This window comes from Tachysurus vachellii, chromosome 1 (assembly GCF_030014155.1).
Source record: "Tachysurus vachellii isolate PV-2020 chromosome 1, HZAU_Pvac_v1, whole genome shotgun sequence".
Taxonomy (NCBI): domain Eukaryota; kingdom Metazoa; phylum Chordata; class Actinopteri; order Siluriformes; family Bagridae; genus Tachysurus; species Tachysurus vachellii.
The window spans coordinates 27,081,311-27,098,242 of NC_083460.1; the positions used below are offsets into that span (position 1 = coordinate 27,081,311).

At 38.0% G+C, this 16,932-nt stretch overlaps 1 protein-coding gene across 1 annotated transcript in view; it reads left to right on the forward strand.

The window, feature by feature from the left end:
- Positions 1-16,932, forward strand: part of unc13a (unc-13 homolog A (C. elegans)) — a 39,416-nt gene that overhangs the window by 1,257 nt on the left and 21,227 nt on the right. Inside the window, exons 2-16 of the mRNA XM_060880614.1 lie at positions 4,439-4,468; positions 4,613-4,712; positions 5,938-6,055; positions 7,520-7,643; positions 7,758-7,828; positions 8,041-8,095; positions 8,833-8,862; positions 9,132-9,327; positions 12,274-13,050; positions 13,225-13,318; positions 14,138-14,184; positions 14,439-14,517; positions 15,873-15,947; positions 16,052-16,271; positions 16,493-16,720. Coding sequence (XP_060736597.1) covers positions 4,439-4,468; positions 4,613-4,712; positions 5,938-6,055; positions 7,520-7,643; positions 7,758-7,828; positions 8,041-8,095; positions 8,833-8,862; positions 9,132-9,327; positions 12,274-13,050; positions 13,225-13,318; positions 14,138-14,184; positions 14,439-14,517; positions 15,873-15,947; positions 16,052-16,271; positions 16,493-16,720 — 2,244 coding nt within the window. The remainder of the gene's footprint in view (positions 1-4,438; positions 4,469-4,612; positions 4,713-5,937; positions 6,056-7,519; positions 7,644-7,757; positions 7,829-8,040; positions 8,096-8,832; positions 8,863-9,131; positions 9,328-12,273; positions 13,051-13,224; positions 13,319-14,137; positions 14,185-14,438; positions 14,518-15,872; positions 15,948-16,051; positions 16,272-16,492; positions 16,721-16,932) is intronic.

Below are 16,932 nucleotides of genomic sequence, written 5' to 3' on the forward strand. Positions count from 1 at the left end.
TGAAATTTGCACTATCTGGTACCTCATAAATGCTGAATGTTTTCCTTTACACATATCTGGTTTAATGTTGCTAATACAGAGATAGCATTTGCACTGAGATGACCTGTCTGAGTTAGAACAGGAAAATAACTAAATAATAAATTAGAATTGTGAAAAAATTAATATTGCAACAATTTCTTCACACAAGCAAGTCTGTAGTTAAACTGAATAGCTCTATTTAGCATGACCACATGATTGTGAATGTGATATTGCTTTTATACAACAGTACTTTAAGCTAAAATTAATACAAAGTGACATTTTGGACACAACATGGCCAAATGAAATAGATACAGAAGAATCATAATCACTATATTATACATAAACTGGCTTGCTCTATCACACTGATTTGTACATTCACATGTGACATTAGTGTCCCTTCTTAATTATTTTCTTCAACTGACTTAGCTTCCATATTTTAAGTTTAGAGTTATATTCCTAAAATGCATCATTTGCCATGTTTGCTGATGATTTGCTAATTACAGGTGAATGGAGTAATACACACAGTGAAATATACCAGTCTGGTTATAGGAAATATATCCACTATTGGAAAGCTATTAAACCACTCAAATTAGTGAAGTAGCTGTTGTATTAATTAAATGACACCACCATGCTCTCAAAGCAAATTGTTATAATATGTTGTCTTTTCTATAGTTACATTTAACAGAGATATACATCAAATACCTCACAGAAACAGATTTTTGAAATTGTATAATTCTTGATATGTAAAACTTTTAGTAAGGAGAAATTTAGTGACTTTTTTCTTTGGAAAGAGTCTCCAGTGTCAGCTATAACTGGTAAAGCCATTCCCTGTTAATGCTTTACACTTTCTGATTTCTCAGTAGATTCATGAGACAGAAAAAAAAATACGCTTATAAAAGTGATAATATCTTACTTGTTTTATAGAGATATAACTATAAATGGAGAAAATGTGCTTCTTTAAAAACATTCTTACCATATCACAACCACTGCCGCTGATTACTTTCCTATAAAAGAACATCCCACCACTTTTTTCCTTACATACAATACACTTTTTTTAAGAGTATTGGGCTGCTATTGTGCATTACACATACAAATCTATTTGCAGTTCCTTTTCCACTAAATTTTACACCAAATTTTAACCCAAATTAGACATTTCCATTTCCCCCACTAGACAATTCTCTTCTGTTACATAATAGTTATTTACCAGGGAGGGTTAGCATGCGCTTTCTTTAAGCCTCCAAATCTCATGTAATATCATAGGGAAGCTAAATACACTTGCAGGAGAGCGCTAACTGCCCTTTCCTATACATGAGCTCATGCACACCCCCACATTCAGTTAAGGCCCTTCAGAAAGACAGAAGATTTGTTGTTGTCAAAAAAAGTATGTGAACTTATATGTAGTTCATCTCTATCTGGCACAGCAAAGCAAAAGTAAACATTGTGATTGTAAGTACTGGTTTATAATCTTTTTGAAAATGCTATACTGCCCACACATTCAGGAAGAAGGTAGTTCATGATTGAGGAACACTGATAAAAACATAAAAATGACAGAAACTTGCACATTTGAAATCAGCAAATTTAACACCTTTCTCTCCAGGACTGATGTACTATGTATGACTTTGGTACTGACTTAAGTCTGTCATTTAGTTTAGGCTATTTATTTGACTGTGGCTTTCCAAAGTTTTCCTGACATATTTCTTCTCTGCCCTCACATGCACTGTAGTGGCCTGAGTTCATTATAAATGACCAGGCTGAGAGTTCTTTACAACCTTTGTCCCATTTGCATGCACACCTACCAGTCTGCCACCAGTCCGTAATGAATTAGGCCGAGTTTCCATCACTGCCGTCCAAGTGCGACTGCATGCGTGTGTGGGCGAGTGTCAAAGAGGCTGGAGAGATTCCTGGCAATTGCTTTAGTAACCTGAGCAGATGCACTGTACTAAAGCTTGTCTGTTCTCAGTTGGATGATTTTGTTTTTTCTATTTGTTAATAATCATATCCATTATATTTTTCTTTTTCCTTTATTACACTTATTTTTTAAGTCTTTCACTCTTCTTAAGAAGGGAAACAATGATAAAATATAAAGGTTGGCACAGAGTGTCACTGTGTTAATGACTCAATTTTGCTTAAACGTTTCAGTTAGTTGTTAATATATGTATATATTAGAGCGAATGACCGATATGCTGCATTCTTATTCTCATGAATTCTTTATACCCTTCTGTTATGATTCAATAAGCAAGAACTGAGTCTTCAGCAAAAATGTAGTATTTAGTTACAAGACTAAACAGATCATACACAACTTTCTTTACTGGTATGATATGTTCCAGTTCATCAAAGGCTTCGAGGAATTAAATCAATGCAATTATATGTGTTCCATATTATGAAGCTTATTCAGACCATATTCATTAGTTCTCAGCTTTCTGTTTTTGTGAGGCAGAGCCAAATTTCACACCTTTTCACCCTTTACCCAAGCAGGCTCATTGATTTCTACTATAATTATATATAGTAGAAATATGTTTTTTTTTTTTTTTTGCATTTTCTATTTTCAAAGCAGCATGACTTTCTGTTTAAACAGGATTGTCAGTATTTTTCAACATTTAAACCCAGAAATAATTTGTGTTTGGATTTTCCTCTTCATTGGTAAAGAATTGGGTTTAAACACATCAAAACCAGGCCTTCAATCAAAAGATGTTTTAATATTGTTGTTTTGTTGTTTTTAGTTTTGGAAGCAGATATCAGCTCTCTGTCACACTACAGCAGCTATTTTTAGTAGTGGGGATACAGCACTCGAAGGCACTGAGAGATTAAATAGAGCTCATGTGGAAGAGATGGAGAGAGAGTTTATATACATGGAAGCTACATAAGAAGGGAACTGTGTGTGGTAGTAAAACTTGTAGAATCTGTTCCAAGGTACATTGAACCTGACTTTGTATCTCGTGGTGGACCAGCATTTTAATAAGATGCTTTATGTTCAATTTTCTTTCTAGTCACTGGTCTATAGGAACATTAAATGACTTTTATCTTATGTCTACACATTTATGTAAGAATGGCATTGTGCAATCAGATCTAGTCTTCAGCATATGACACCCTCATAACACAAGGCTTTTAATTATTCGAGGTAGAAGTATCCATGCAAGTGGTTTTATAGGCTACTAGCCATCTTCATCCAAACTCATGAATAAGCTTCATAAACTCATTCTCTCTATTGGTCATTGGTCAAAATTAATAGACAACCGCAACCTTTCTCTGCTTTTACTATTTATAGGTATGTGTTTGAGTAAAATTAACATTTTTGTTTCATTTTACAGTAAAACAATTCTTCCAAATTCCAAATAAACATAGTCATTTTAAGCATTTACCGTATTTACAGAAAATGGCATCTGGTCTCAAATAATGTAAAGAAAACAAGCTCATATTCATCAATACTAATGTTTTAACTTAGGAAAAGTTCAAAAATCAATATTTGGTGTAATAACCAAACCCATAAGGAGAAATCCAAAAGTTGTTTGTATGAGCCATCATACAATTAAACATTAAAGATTAATGAGTGTGTTTTTTTCACTGTAGATTTCAAAGGGAACGGTGGGTGTAGGGATTAACAGGAGAGCTTTGAATTTTAATGCCATCTTTACTGAAGCTTGCCATCCATGTTACATGGTTTTATATGAATTATGAATAAGTATAGTGATGTCGGGTTGCCTTTAAAAAACAGTTCTTCCAAAATCCCCAAAGCATAAATGATAGGAGTGTTCTGCCACCTTCTGTGAGCCTCAATATCTGTCAGTTTTTATATGGCTTATTTTTATATTTTTATTATTATACATTTTTTTATTATATTTTAGATTTCATTTATTTTAGATTTTATGGTATATATATATATATATATATATATATATATATATATATATATATATATATATATATATATATATATATATATATATATATACGTATATGTATATATATATAAATGCCATTGACTAAATAATTCCTGAAAGACTTCTACAAAAATATGTATTTTACATAAATCTATATTTATGGTATTTGGCAGACACCCTCATCTAGAGTGACGTACAACAGTACTTTGCACTCTCTCTATACTGGTTCACTAGTTCACAGATACCATGAGTCTAAAACTCTGTTGGGAGGAAACACAGCACAATTTCTTTTAAACAAACAGTTTTAATATTTCAGGAAGAGGTAGGTTTTTACATGTCTTAGGGAAGTTCATTCGACCACTTAAATTCCAGATTAGAGAAGAGTCTCCATGTGTACCTACCTTTTACCCTTGAATAAATAAATGATGCACAAATGTTTTTTACAAGCTCCAGCATCTGCACTTGTATTTTCACACTTGTCCAATATATTCTGTAGGTACAGTAGTAATTTATGTAATTTGTTATTTTTTCCTTTGTTACAGTGAAAAAAGCAAAGCTAGATGGACCACAAGGTAGGTCAACAATCTTTACTCAATAATACTTGCTGTCCATTTTCATACTCATTAGGTTTCATTTATCTTGCAGTACAGCAGTGTTCAATACGTGTGTTTGTGTGTGTGCGTGTGCGTGTGCGTGTGTGTGTGTGCGCTTTCCAGAGAAATTCAACACCTATGTGACACTTAAGGTGCAGAACGTGAAGAGCACCACCATTGCTGTGCGAGGCAGTCAGCCATGTTGGGAACAGGATTTTATGTTGTAAGAAGAACTTATGCATTTCTCACAATGTAAAGCGCAAGAGACTTGGCTGAAGTAATTCTAGTGATTTTACTAGGGAGCTATTTAGATAATCATGATGATTTTGTTTCTCTCTATGGGCTTGCACAAAACATTAGCTTTCACAGCAGTTTATTCTTTAATTTTTTTACACTTACCTGTCTAAATGCTATCAGGAGCTTTTTAATTTTTTATTATTTTCTCAGAAATATCTGGAGTTCCCTAAGTGGTGGCATACACACATTTCCTTAATGGCCTCAGTCTTATGTGCAAAGATGTTACCTAGTGTTGCTGGCAATAATTCCTGATTTTTGAACAGACACTTTTGAGTTCTACTTAAACATTTGTACATTCATTTTTAGCGTATGGCAGAGGAAATGTTTTTCAAACAGCCAATACACAGCAAGGAAGAACAGGCATCATAGATTATGTTTCAGCAGCCGCTCTCACGCTCTCCACGTTTTCAGGGGTCCAAACAGGGCAAAAAGGCCAAGTGATTTCCTCTTCATCACAGACCCTGTTGTTCATAATGTTTCAACCTTGATCATCATGTTACGATCAGGAATGTTTTCATGACACCTCACATTGAATTTTATATGAAAAAGGTGCTGAACAGCAATTACAGAATAACTTTCAGTGACAAGCACTTGACCTGACTCTACTGAAATTGCCTGTTAACAAGGTGTATCGTTCACTTACCCTCCTCCTTGCTGCATATTGGCTTTTTCCTCACATATGTGTGTGTGTATGTAGGTATAAACAAATATATAAAGAGAAGTGTTGCTCTGCTTCTTAGTGTTGTACTACACTGATTTGCAGATTTTCCAAACTCTGTGTCTCTTTAAGTGACTTATATATCTGTCTGTGTTTAATTTGGCTCCAGTCAACGTTCCGAAGGATTTGCCCTAAAGTCACAAACACAGTGATTGGTACTCATTTCAAAGCTATTATAAGGATTAGATGCAGTGATTTCCTTCCTGTGGAGAGGAACTTAGAGTCATAATGCAGATGGTAATGATAATCTTTCAAAGGGAAAGTATAGAAAAAATCTATGTTCTTTAATTATGATGTATGTAAATGTTCACCTCAAATTATTTAATATCAAGGGTCTTACATTAAACTGTCATGGCAAATCGTGACATTTCCAGTGTCATTTTTGTAGTTGCTGTTTTGAAAGTCTCTTTCGTTCCACCTCTTTCATTCCTAGTGAGATTAACAGGCTGGATCTGGGCCTGACTGTGGAGGTCTGGAACAAAGGCTTGATCTGGGACACCATGGTGGGCACGCTGTGGATCCCTCTAAGCAGCATTCGGCAATCCAATGAGGTATGGCACAGATGGCATGTTCGCATCCGACAGCCTGCAGTAATACTCACCCTCTGTAGGCCTATACATGCAGAATCTGGCCAGCTGGCTTTCAATACATTTTAGACTCTGTCAAATAAAATGAAAAACATTAAATACAGTGAGAAAAAAAATGATTTGACCCCCTGCTGATTTTGTATGTTTTCCCACTGACAAGAAACGATCGGTCTATAATTTTAATGGTCGTTTTTTTTTTAACAGGATAACAACAACAACAACAAAAAAATCCAAAAACATGCATTTTAAAAAGGTTATAAATTGATTTGCATTTTAATGTGTAAAATAACTGTGTTTAATCTCCTATAAATCAGCAAGATTTCTGGCTCCCAGGTGTCTTTTATACAGGTCGTAGACAGGTTTAAGAGAGAAATCCTCCCATGTAACACACTACGCGGTGAAGGACCAACACCCTTCGGCGCCACATGGTCCCCCTGCTCAAGAAAGCACATGTACAGGCCTGTCTGAAGTTTGCCACTGAACATCTGAATGATTCAGAGGAGAACTGTGTCAAAGTGTTGTAGTCAGATGAGACCAACATCAAGCTCTTTGGCATCAACTCAACTTGACGTGTTTGAGTGGAGGAGGGTGTTTTTTTGGGGAAACCGGACAACTTCACACCATCAAGATAACCTCCTTCCCTCAGCCAGGACATGAAAAATGGGTAGTGGATGGGTGTTGCAGCATGACAGTGACCCAAAACACATGGCCAAGGCAACAAGGAGTGGCTCAAGAAGAAGTCATAAAGCTTTTGAGGCTGACGTTTGGCAACTCGAACCTTCAGCTCCCTCCACATATTTTCTATGGGATTAAGGTCCTGGAGTGGCCAAGCCAGTCTCCAGCTCTTAATCCCAAAGAAAATATATGGAGGAAGCTGAAGGTTCGAGTTGCCAAACATCAGCCTTGAAACCTTTGTGACTTTTAGAGGATCTGCAAAGAGGAGTGGGACAAAATCCCTCCTGAGATGTGTGCAAACCTAGTGGCCAACTACAAGAAACGTCTGACCTCTGTGATTGCCAACAAGGATTTTGCCACCAAGTACAGTACTATGTCATGTTTTGCAAAGGGGTCAACAAGGGGGTTTATTTCATTCAAAATGCAAATCAATTTATAATTTTTTTTTTAAATGAACCTACAATTAAATTTTTTTTTAATTTTAAATATATTTTTTAGATATAGTTCATGATATCATGATATGAGAGACATCCAGTGTTATACATGATACCTAGTACATTCACATATGTATAATGTTAAAAAAAACATTACATTGTCTAAAATTATATTCTTAGAAGGTATTAAATAGAGAATTAAATAGCCTTCCTTCAATAACATATTAATGGTATAAAAAAGAATATACTCCTTTTCTTCATCACACACTGGCAACGATCAAATATCATAATGCTGTCTTTTTAATTTCCTGTTTGACAGGAAGGGCCAGGGCAATGGATGACTTTAGACTCAGACGTCATCATGGCGGAAAATGAGATCTGTGGTACCAAAGATCCAACTTTCCACCGTGTGCTTCTGGATACGCGATTTGAGTTGCCTTTAGGTAAAGTGAGCACTGCAGTCTGATATATTGTGTATTTAATAGGAAGCCTAGGTGACTTCACTCTGTGGCATGCCCCAGAACTACTAGCTGTTAAAATCTCATCATTCATTTCAGACATTCCAGAGGAGGAGGCTCGCTACTGGGCCAAAAAACTGGAGCAGCTAAATGCCATGAGGGACCAAGATGTGAGTTTTCTCATCCATCTCCAGACTTTTGGGCCAGAAGGCCAGAGCAGCTTTTAATTAAGAGAAATTGTCACTCGGTCATCAAGAAAGAAGTGTCTTTATTACCTTTCTCCTTCTCATGTGTATCTGCTGATGTAAGGGAAGTTAAAAGCTATTTTGTTATTACTAGCTATTAGGCTCTTGTATTTATTGTGTTGTTTATTTTTATGCAGTATTCATATCAGGAGGAGCATGAGAGACCACTTCCTGTGCCATCAACACAATGCTGTAAGTAGATACACCACACTCGTACAGTAATTGCTGCCATACATACACACACAGGCTCAGACACACATTTCACAATATTTAATAAACAGCCTAAAAGGTGGGGGCACGGTGGCTTAGTGGTTAGCACATTCACCTCACACCTCCAGGGTTGGGGGTTCGATTCCCGCCTCTGCTTTGTGTGTGTGGAGTTTGCATGTTCTCCCCGTGCCTCGGGGGTTTTCTCCGGGTACTCCGGTTTTCTCCCCAGTCCAAAGACATGCATGGTAGGTTGATTGGCATCTCTGGAAAATTGTCCGTAGTGTGTGATTGCGTGAGTGAATGAGAGTGTGTGTGTGCCCTGTGATGGGTTGGCACTCCATCCAGGGTGTATCCTGCCTTGATGCCCAATGACGCCTGAGATAGGCACAGGCTCCCCATGACCCGAGGTAGTTCGGATAAGCGGTAGAAAATGAGTGAGAGTGAGTGAGTGAGAGCCTAAAAGGTAGAAGGTGCAGAAAATACAGACAGCTTTACTGTTAACAATTAAGTGTGCATTAAAGGGGAGGCGAGGTGAGAATAGCTCCTCTGGCTATATAGTTAATGGGTAAAGTAGATGCTATCATAATACCCTAATCACATTTAGTGTCATCCTCACCCTCAGTTTATGCCCTTGTCACATCTGGCCTTTATGATTCCCCGAATAAACTGATCAACACCTCGTGATCTATCTGTAGCTGATTTCCTCTTTTTTGTTGTAGGTAACTGGAGTCTATGGGGAGACCAACAAAGTAAGCAGCATTCATTTCTTTTCTTGGATTTTAATCCCAACTTGCTATTCCAGGAGAACAATTAAATGTGGCTCCGCACTGATACTTTTCTTTAAAAGTCATGATTTAAATTGTTGCCAAAAATTACAAACTACTCCTTAAGTTACAAAATGTAATGTTTCTATTTAAAAAAATTCACCACAGGACACTGTAGCCAAATGTTCATGTACAATATATATAACTTTCCTGTCTGCTGTCAGTGTTTTTATATCATTACTTCATGCTTCCAGATGATGATCCAGACAGTGCAGTGGATGATAGAGACAGCGATTACCGAAGTGAGACGAGCAACAGCATCCCTCCTCCCTTTTACACCACATCCCAGCCCAATGCCTCCATGCATCAGTACCCCATTCGCCATATGCACCGTGGCTCCCACTACGATGACATGCAAGACTATGACTACGATAACCAAAGAGCTATGAGGTACATAGTGCTATGGCCCCTGTGTGTTTGTAGTTTATTTTAATTGCCTCATTCAGGAACCTCAGATTTATTTGAATTCAGTAAATAAACTGTTATATATGACAATGCATTCACATTATCTCTATGAACTTCCTTTGAGTATTCAGGGGTCTTGGATAAGCACTTAATGTGTACCTAGGCTTGATGGCGAGCATCACTAGCACCTCCTCTGACCTGAATACTGGAGATACCTTCAAGCCTGTCCCCTTAACTCATGTTTCTGCCTTTTTCTCCAATTTTTCCAAAACAATATCAGTTTTGGAAACTAGTGTTGCATTGAATGATGGGATGCATAAAGATTTCATGAGTAATCCATATTTCTATATAAGACAGAGGTATATGAATCCTTCAGTAACATATTTTAATTTGTAAATGGCTACAGAATGTTTTCTAAAGCTTTTGTGAAGAGTCTTTTATGCAGCCTGGTGAACCAAACACCTGGAGTTGGACACTGTACCATGTTGGTTTTACTATGGCTGTCCTTTAAAGGCCAGATGCAAATAAGCCATGACTTATGCTCCTCCTCTTCCTGCCTTGTCCCCTCCCCTTCCCTCCTCCCAGACGCTATGATAGTTTAGACTCCGCCACCAACGGTCGCAGTGATCTCGATTCGGCCTCCGGCTCGAGCAGGCGGACCAGCCGCCAGTACTCCTTAGACAGTAGGCACTCGCTCTCTGATAGGTGGGTCTCTGTAGCTCCTTCACCTCCACCTTCCTTTTCCTCCTGCTGCTCCAGCCTGTGATTCCATGCCGCTGTGATGATGTCGTGGATTTGGACATGTCTGGTCCTGTGGTCCTTGCTGTGTTTGCATGCATGCGCACAACCCTCTTCTTTTACATGCATTACCTATATTGACTATATATACATATATATTTCTGTATCTTTTGTTCTCGTCGTATTTCTCTTCTGTGCCATGACTGCTGTGTATTTAATGATGCAACATGAGGTTATTTTGATGTGTCTAACTGAATTCTTCTGGTTCTCAGCCGTTGTTTGTCATGTTGTATCAGGTCAGCTTAGTGTGTCACACAGTAAAGAAGAATGGTATGCGTGTTCTTCTGATAGGCTGCTATTTGCTTGTCTTTTGCCTGACAGGGATAGAATAGTCTGTGATTTCAGTATGTCTAACTTCAGCTACAGTAATTGCAGAGCAGTTAAAAAGCCCATGTTCAGAGCTGGCAGCTGGCTAGACTGTGGCAGGCAAGGCGTGTCAGAGATCAGTGGATTTGCTCCTCAGTGTTTACTGGTTTTCTCTTCATTCAACAGTACAGTGCCTTAAAATTGGCCACCTTCTAAATGCCCTGACGGTTTTTCCTCCTTGAAGTGTGATCCGTGGATATCACAGCAAGACCTAGTCAGTAAAATCTGTAAGAATATGTTAGAATGGTTTATATTTACATTTAAAAAAAATTCAGACTGTGATTTTGAATTTGATTTTGTGATTTTGACATCAGAATTTTATTTTGGATTTGTAATAGTTTAGCATTGAAATTCTCATACCATTTTAAGCTACAGTATATACATTTTTATTATGGAACTTCCAGAGACCACTTATGTCAGCACTTAGCTTTCATTTGCACTTTCATTTGTTTTCACATCAGGCTTAAAAAAGATATGAATGGCAAAAAAAAAAGTTAGCTAGTTACGTTCAGTTGCTGCTGATTATCGAATGTAATGTCTATATTCAAACTACATGAGATTTCATATGGTGTTAATGCTGTCAGTTAATATCCTTTCCATTTACATTTGTCAGTCTGATCTTTTGCAATTCCTGCTTCGGCAGAGGGAGGGACAAAATTATTAGACACAATGCAAAAAAAGCTGCTGGGTCCCTGGATCGGTTCTAGATGCTCGATATATTATTTACAGGAGAATATGATGATGCATATTATCAGAGTATTTTTAGAGTGGCTGACATTGGATTCTACAGGAATTCAGAAAATATACTGAAGGAAAGAAACATTAGATCATGGTGAACAACATAAAAGGAAATATCTTCATGATTGTGCATGAGTGAGGAAAAACAAACAAAAGTGCAATAAAGTGAGTTTTGATTAGCTTCAGAGTAGGCTTAATAGGTGAGAGGGTCTTGCAGACATAAGCATTCTCTATCTTTCATTTGTCTTTTAATCGTGTTAAAGTTTGAGCTTTGTTGAATTGTGACCGTGGGAGTGCACTCTATGAGTGAATTTGTGTTGTTTTTTTTTTTTTATGTTATCTTTCTCTCTCTTTGTCTTACTTGGTTGATAATGGATGGATGGATAATGAACCTGTTATCACTAATGACTGCTCTTTCAGTCTTGTTATCTTGCTATCTTGCTAATGGTAGGAAAAGCTATTTGAAACCTTAAGCTTTTGTGCTATATTTAAGTTTTGACATCTGCTTTCTTCACAGCTTAGTAAAGTAGTGTTACATTTTAACTTTAAGTTCTCTTTTGCATTATGTTGCACTGGCCTTCTACATAAACATGCATACACACTAGGGCTGTCAGAGTAAACGACAACTCTGTTCTCACATTTTAAAAAACATGTACGCTCTAGGAAACTATTGTTTATTCCTATTTGTAGTAAGCAAATAGAAAACAGGAATTCATAGTGTTGAGCTGATTATACGTGTATCCTGCATAACATGTTTATGCCATAGATTTTACTTGTGGTTTATATTATATGAAAGTATAATAGTACTGCTAATAGTTGATAGTGCTAATCGTAATACAGAATTATGGGTTTAAATGCATTTGAATACTAAATATTTTAAGTAATTTGAACTGAAATGCAATATTTGGCAGCCATACTACACAGAGAAGTGTTTGTCAATGTTACCATTCTCCCATGTAACCATAGGAACCTATCTTCACTCCTGCATCTCCTCTCTTTTTATTTAACATGTCCCTACTGTCTCTGCAGTCCCACAGGGTCCAGTCGATATGCTTCATCAGGCGAGCTGAGCCGTGGGAGCTCACAGCTCAGTGAGGATGGTGAGAGTTTCCGTGGCTCCGGAGAGTTCTATGATGAGAATGACTCCTACCACTCATGCCACTCCTCGGTCAGCTATGGTAAAGAGTCACCTGGCTGGGACCATGATGAGCCCCAAGGAGTCTACAGTGACGAAGGTAGTTATGTCAAAGATGGCGGAGAGGAAGGTGCACTTTATGAGGATGAGGATGGTGACTTGTATGAGCGGGAGGAAGGGGATTACCCCTACGAGGAGGAAGAGGGATTGGGCTTTGAGGAGGATGAAGAGTTGTATCCGCTAGATGGGACACTTAGTGAGGAGCAGGAGCCCCCATATACACCCACCCCAACCAAGGCAGCTCCCTTGTTAGCACGGGAGTCCTCCAGCTTCAGTCGGCCACCTCTGGAGAAGCAGACATCACTTCACCAGCATCAGCCCCCACAAGCTGAACCTCAGTTCCGGCCTACAGATTCTCTCACAGAAGTTGTGCCAAAGCAGCAGAGCTTTGACGACTTGAGCAAACCTGTCAGCAAACCCGTCAGCAAACCTGTCAGCAAACCCACTGTACCTGCCTCTGATCTGGAGCCCCTTGGTCCAGGAGCACCATCATTTAAACCTGCAGCAAAACCTGTTGGAATCACAGATGAGCTGAAGCAACAGGTTGAGCCTCCAGTCACTGAGCACTCTTCTGCAGCTCTGCCGGAGAAACTGGAAGCACCACCAGAAAGGTGAATTGTCGAATCTAGATTCTAAGCAGAGATTGGAAAAAATATAACAAAATATAGTTACACCATAGCTGTTTCTGTACAAATTACCTGTATTGTTTTTCTATCACCATTAAAATGCTAGGTTTAAAGCTAAGTGCATTTTAGCTGAAACTCTCCTCTTCTCTCTACCCGTAGTGTGACAAAGCATGATGAGCCAGTGGATCCTGCTGAACGTGCTAAGGCCAACTGGTTGCGACTCTTCAACAGGGTTCGACTTCAGCTGCAGGAGGTGAGTGAGACTGATACAGTACATGATACATGATAAGGCATGGTGTAGCAATAGAATACATCAGGCATTGATACTGTCTGGGAGTTTCCTAACCTGTTCACAGTTTTCTTTGTGGAAAAGCAGTGCGTAATTTGTTGTGCAAAGGCAATGCCCAAAAGGAGCAGAGATATTTATTTGTGCAGTATCTTTTCATGTTTTTTCTATGTAGTTTTCATTTCATTTCATTTCTTTCTTTCCTTTTTTTTTTTTTTTTGCTGTTGACATTTAAGATCATTTATTATATTAATTGTTTTTCCATAATAAAGGTTTCTCCTAAATTTTGTGTTGACCCATTTTTTTTTGTCCTTCACCCCATTATTGTGTTTTTTTTTCTTTTTCTTTTCTTTTCAGTTTTATGTCATTGCCATTGCGATTGTCATGCTCTATCCTGAATGGCCAAGACTGGATGAGCCCTCAGAAAGGTGGGTGTTTCTGTGTGCAGGCTGAGCTAAAGAGTCTCTTTTATAGGGGGTTTCTGCCTTTGTCTTAAGAGATGGATTTACAGCTTTTACCAAATGACAATCATGAAGATAAAGCTGGACCGCAATCTGGCTTCATTTTATGAGAGCCGCATATGACGTCAATGATATCTGCAGGCGCATATCTCTAGTCACAAATTAAGAAAGAAAATAGTCTTTTCTTCTAATAGGAACAGTACACAATGAAATTACAGTCAGTGGGTTTAAAATTGTTCTGAATGAGAATTGAATGTGGTCTAGCAAATGGAGGAAGTGGTAAAATGATGTTGCTCTATGTCTGTGTCCCTGCTGCTGTCTGCAGGCCCGAGGCGAGACTCCTGGTCTGGCATCATTGTTTCTACAAGCAGGGTGAGTGAAAAAGAAAACCGAGAAAGCTAATTTCTTTATAAAGAAGTCTGTCTGAAACAGTGTTGAAAATCATCAACTGAACTTAAAATAAGTTCAGCTGATGAGATGTAAGAAAACCTGTAGGAGAGTCAATGTTCTTTAATTAAGATCATTTAAAAAAAGCCTAATCATGTTGGGTTGATTGTGGGCTCCTTCACCATCAGAGCCTTGTAAACAGGGTTTATGAGATTTCTTTTGTTTGTATATTTGCTCAGGCCTGGAGGAGCTCTGTACACCATTGACAGCATGCCAGACTTGCGAAAACGAAAGGCCATTCCTCTGGTTCGAGATTTGGTGAGTTATATTTACTGTCACTGCATCCGTATTCAGTCCAAGGTTCCCACATAAACACCATCATGTCACACCTTCTCATATTATTAGCCCAATAAAACACAAATAAGTAGTTGTCTAGCACACTGAGTCATTACACAGATTTAGTTCTTGGATTGGACATAATTTGAGACTTTCTGCTCTAACATATTTTTAAATCTATGCACTTGCACAACATTTTTACATTTTGATTTCCCTCTTTGGCCCAATCATATGACAGCTACCAACAGGAAAGTGTGGGAGATAAATGTGCTTCGTCTGTGCTGACTAGCGCATTAGAGTAACAAAAGTGCATTTAATAATTTTAACACTTAATCCTATTATTATCATCGCTGCTGACTTTATTTATAGTGTTAAGATTGGCATTTAATCTTTTTAGGTCAGAATTATCTTGCTACTGTTTTCAACCAAAAATTATAGTATACAGTACTTTGAAAAAGTATAACTTACACCCTGCATCATTGACCAATAAGTAAATAAATCAGAAAATTAGCACCCTGCATATTAGCAAAGTCGACACCAGGGATGTTTACTCTTTCTACTCTTTCATATACAATAATGAACATCTTTCATTACTCTTTCATATATATTTCATATTTTGTTGCTCTTCTGTTCTGCCTGTCTGGGTTACAGCCACCCTCTCTAAACTCTCCTGACAAAGACATTTTATTCAGACAGATACCCTCAACACTCTGAGCTCTCTTTAATACATCTGAGCCTTCATGACCCACAATCATGATTCAAACTAAGCACCATACTAACAGAGCATATTCAAATTGGATAATACTGGAAACTGGAAACTATTTAATCATACTTCTTGAGTGTTTTGGACATGAGCATTTGAAATGTACAGTCCTAGAAGGTTTGTTGAAGTAAGAGATGTTAACTGTTTAGCCCAACCATTTTAATCCAACCTACAATTTTGCACCATCACCGTAAAGAACGAGGGTCCCTAGGATTCCCTCATATAGACTTCCTTTTAGAATACCATTGCATAAAGGCTTGCATGTTTTTCTATTAAAATGATACTTTTTTTTAGATATGTCATTAATGATTTGTGAGTAATGGTTTGCCCAGCATCCTTATGGTAATGTGTTCTTTTTTCTTTCCCTTTTCCCTGTCCAAACCTGCAATAGGCAATGGTGAGTCAGATTTTGAGAGTTTTCAATGTGATTTTGAAAACGAGATATAACGCTAATTACTGTAGCTGAGAAAATGTATGCATGTAAAGGGCTTTTTGATATCCTATTCCGTATGGCAAAATATTAATTATACTGAAAGTTGGGAGAACATTTTCTTCTTTGTGCTTTCTACTTAAGTCACTTGTGCAGAATTCTCGCAAGGCTGGAATCACCTCAGCTATGGCCTCCAGCACACTCAACAATGAGGAGCTGGTATGCTCACATACATTCTTACCCTTAATGATCGCTGTCAAATTATGTCTGGGTTTACTATATGTTTTACACTTTTATTAATATCCTCATATTTGCTCACACAGAAGAGTCACGTGTATAAGAAAACCCTCCAGGCTCTGATCTACCCCATTTCCTGCACTACGCCCCATAACTTTGAGGTGTGGACGGCCACTACGCCAACTTATTGCTATGAGTGTGAGGGGCTGTTGTGGGGTATTGCCCGACAGGGTATGCGCTGTACTGAGTGTGGTGTCAAATGCCATGAGAAGTGCCAGGACCTGCTGAATGCTGACTGTTTACAAAGTAAGGTCTTCTTTGGTCAAAATATTACTGGAACGTTTTGACTGTTATTTTTTTTTGTTTGCAGCATTTCAACTTTTTTCCATTTCAAGCAAATAAACACACAGTACTAGCTCACTCTACAGAACTACTGTATTGCTGTTCCAAGTAGTTTTCCTTCCTGCCTTTAGGGGAGAATTTACTCTAAAATCATATTTATTCAGACTTTTTACAATTTCTTTCAGGAGCTGCAGAGAAGAGCTCTAAGCACGGTGCGGAAGATCGGACTCAGAACATCATCATGGTTCTAAAGGATCGCATGAAAATACGCGAAAGAAACAAGCCAGAGATCTTTGAGCTCATTCAGGATGTGTTTGGAGTCCCCAAAACCACTCATGTCACCCAGATGAAGCAGGTGAAGCAAAGTGTCTTGGATGGAACATCCAAGTGGTCAGCCAAGATCAGCATCACAGGTCAGCCGGATGATCATCACGGGTCTCACAAGTTAATTGGCACATGTCTCACTCAAGTCACAAACAGCTGAACACCTAAGGCTAGTTTCTCTGACACAGATTGCTTAATCCGTTGCACTGATGTGTTGTAATGACCATAAAAACTGGGTCAAAGGCAAAAAAGAAAACAAACAGGAACATTGTAATATTCCTATAAAATATGCCACAGAGAT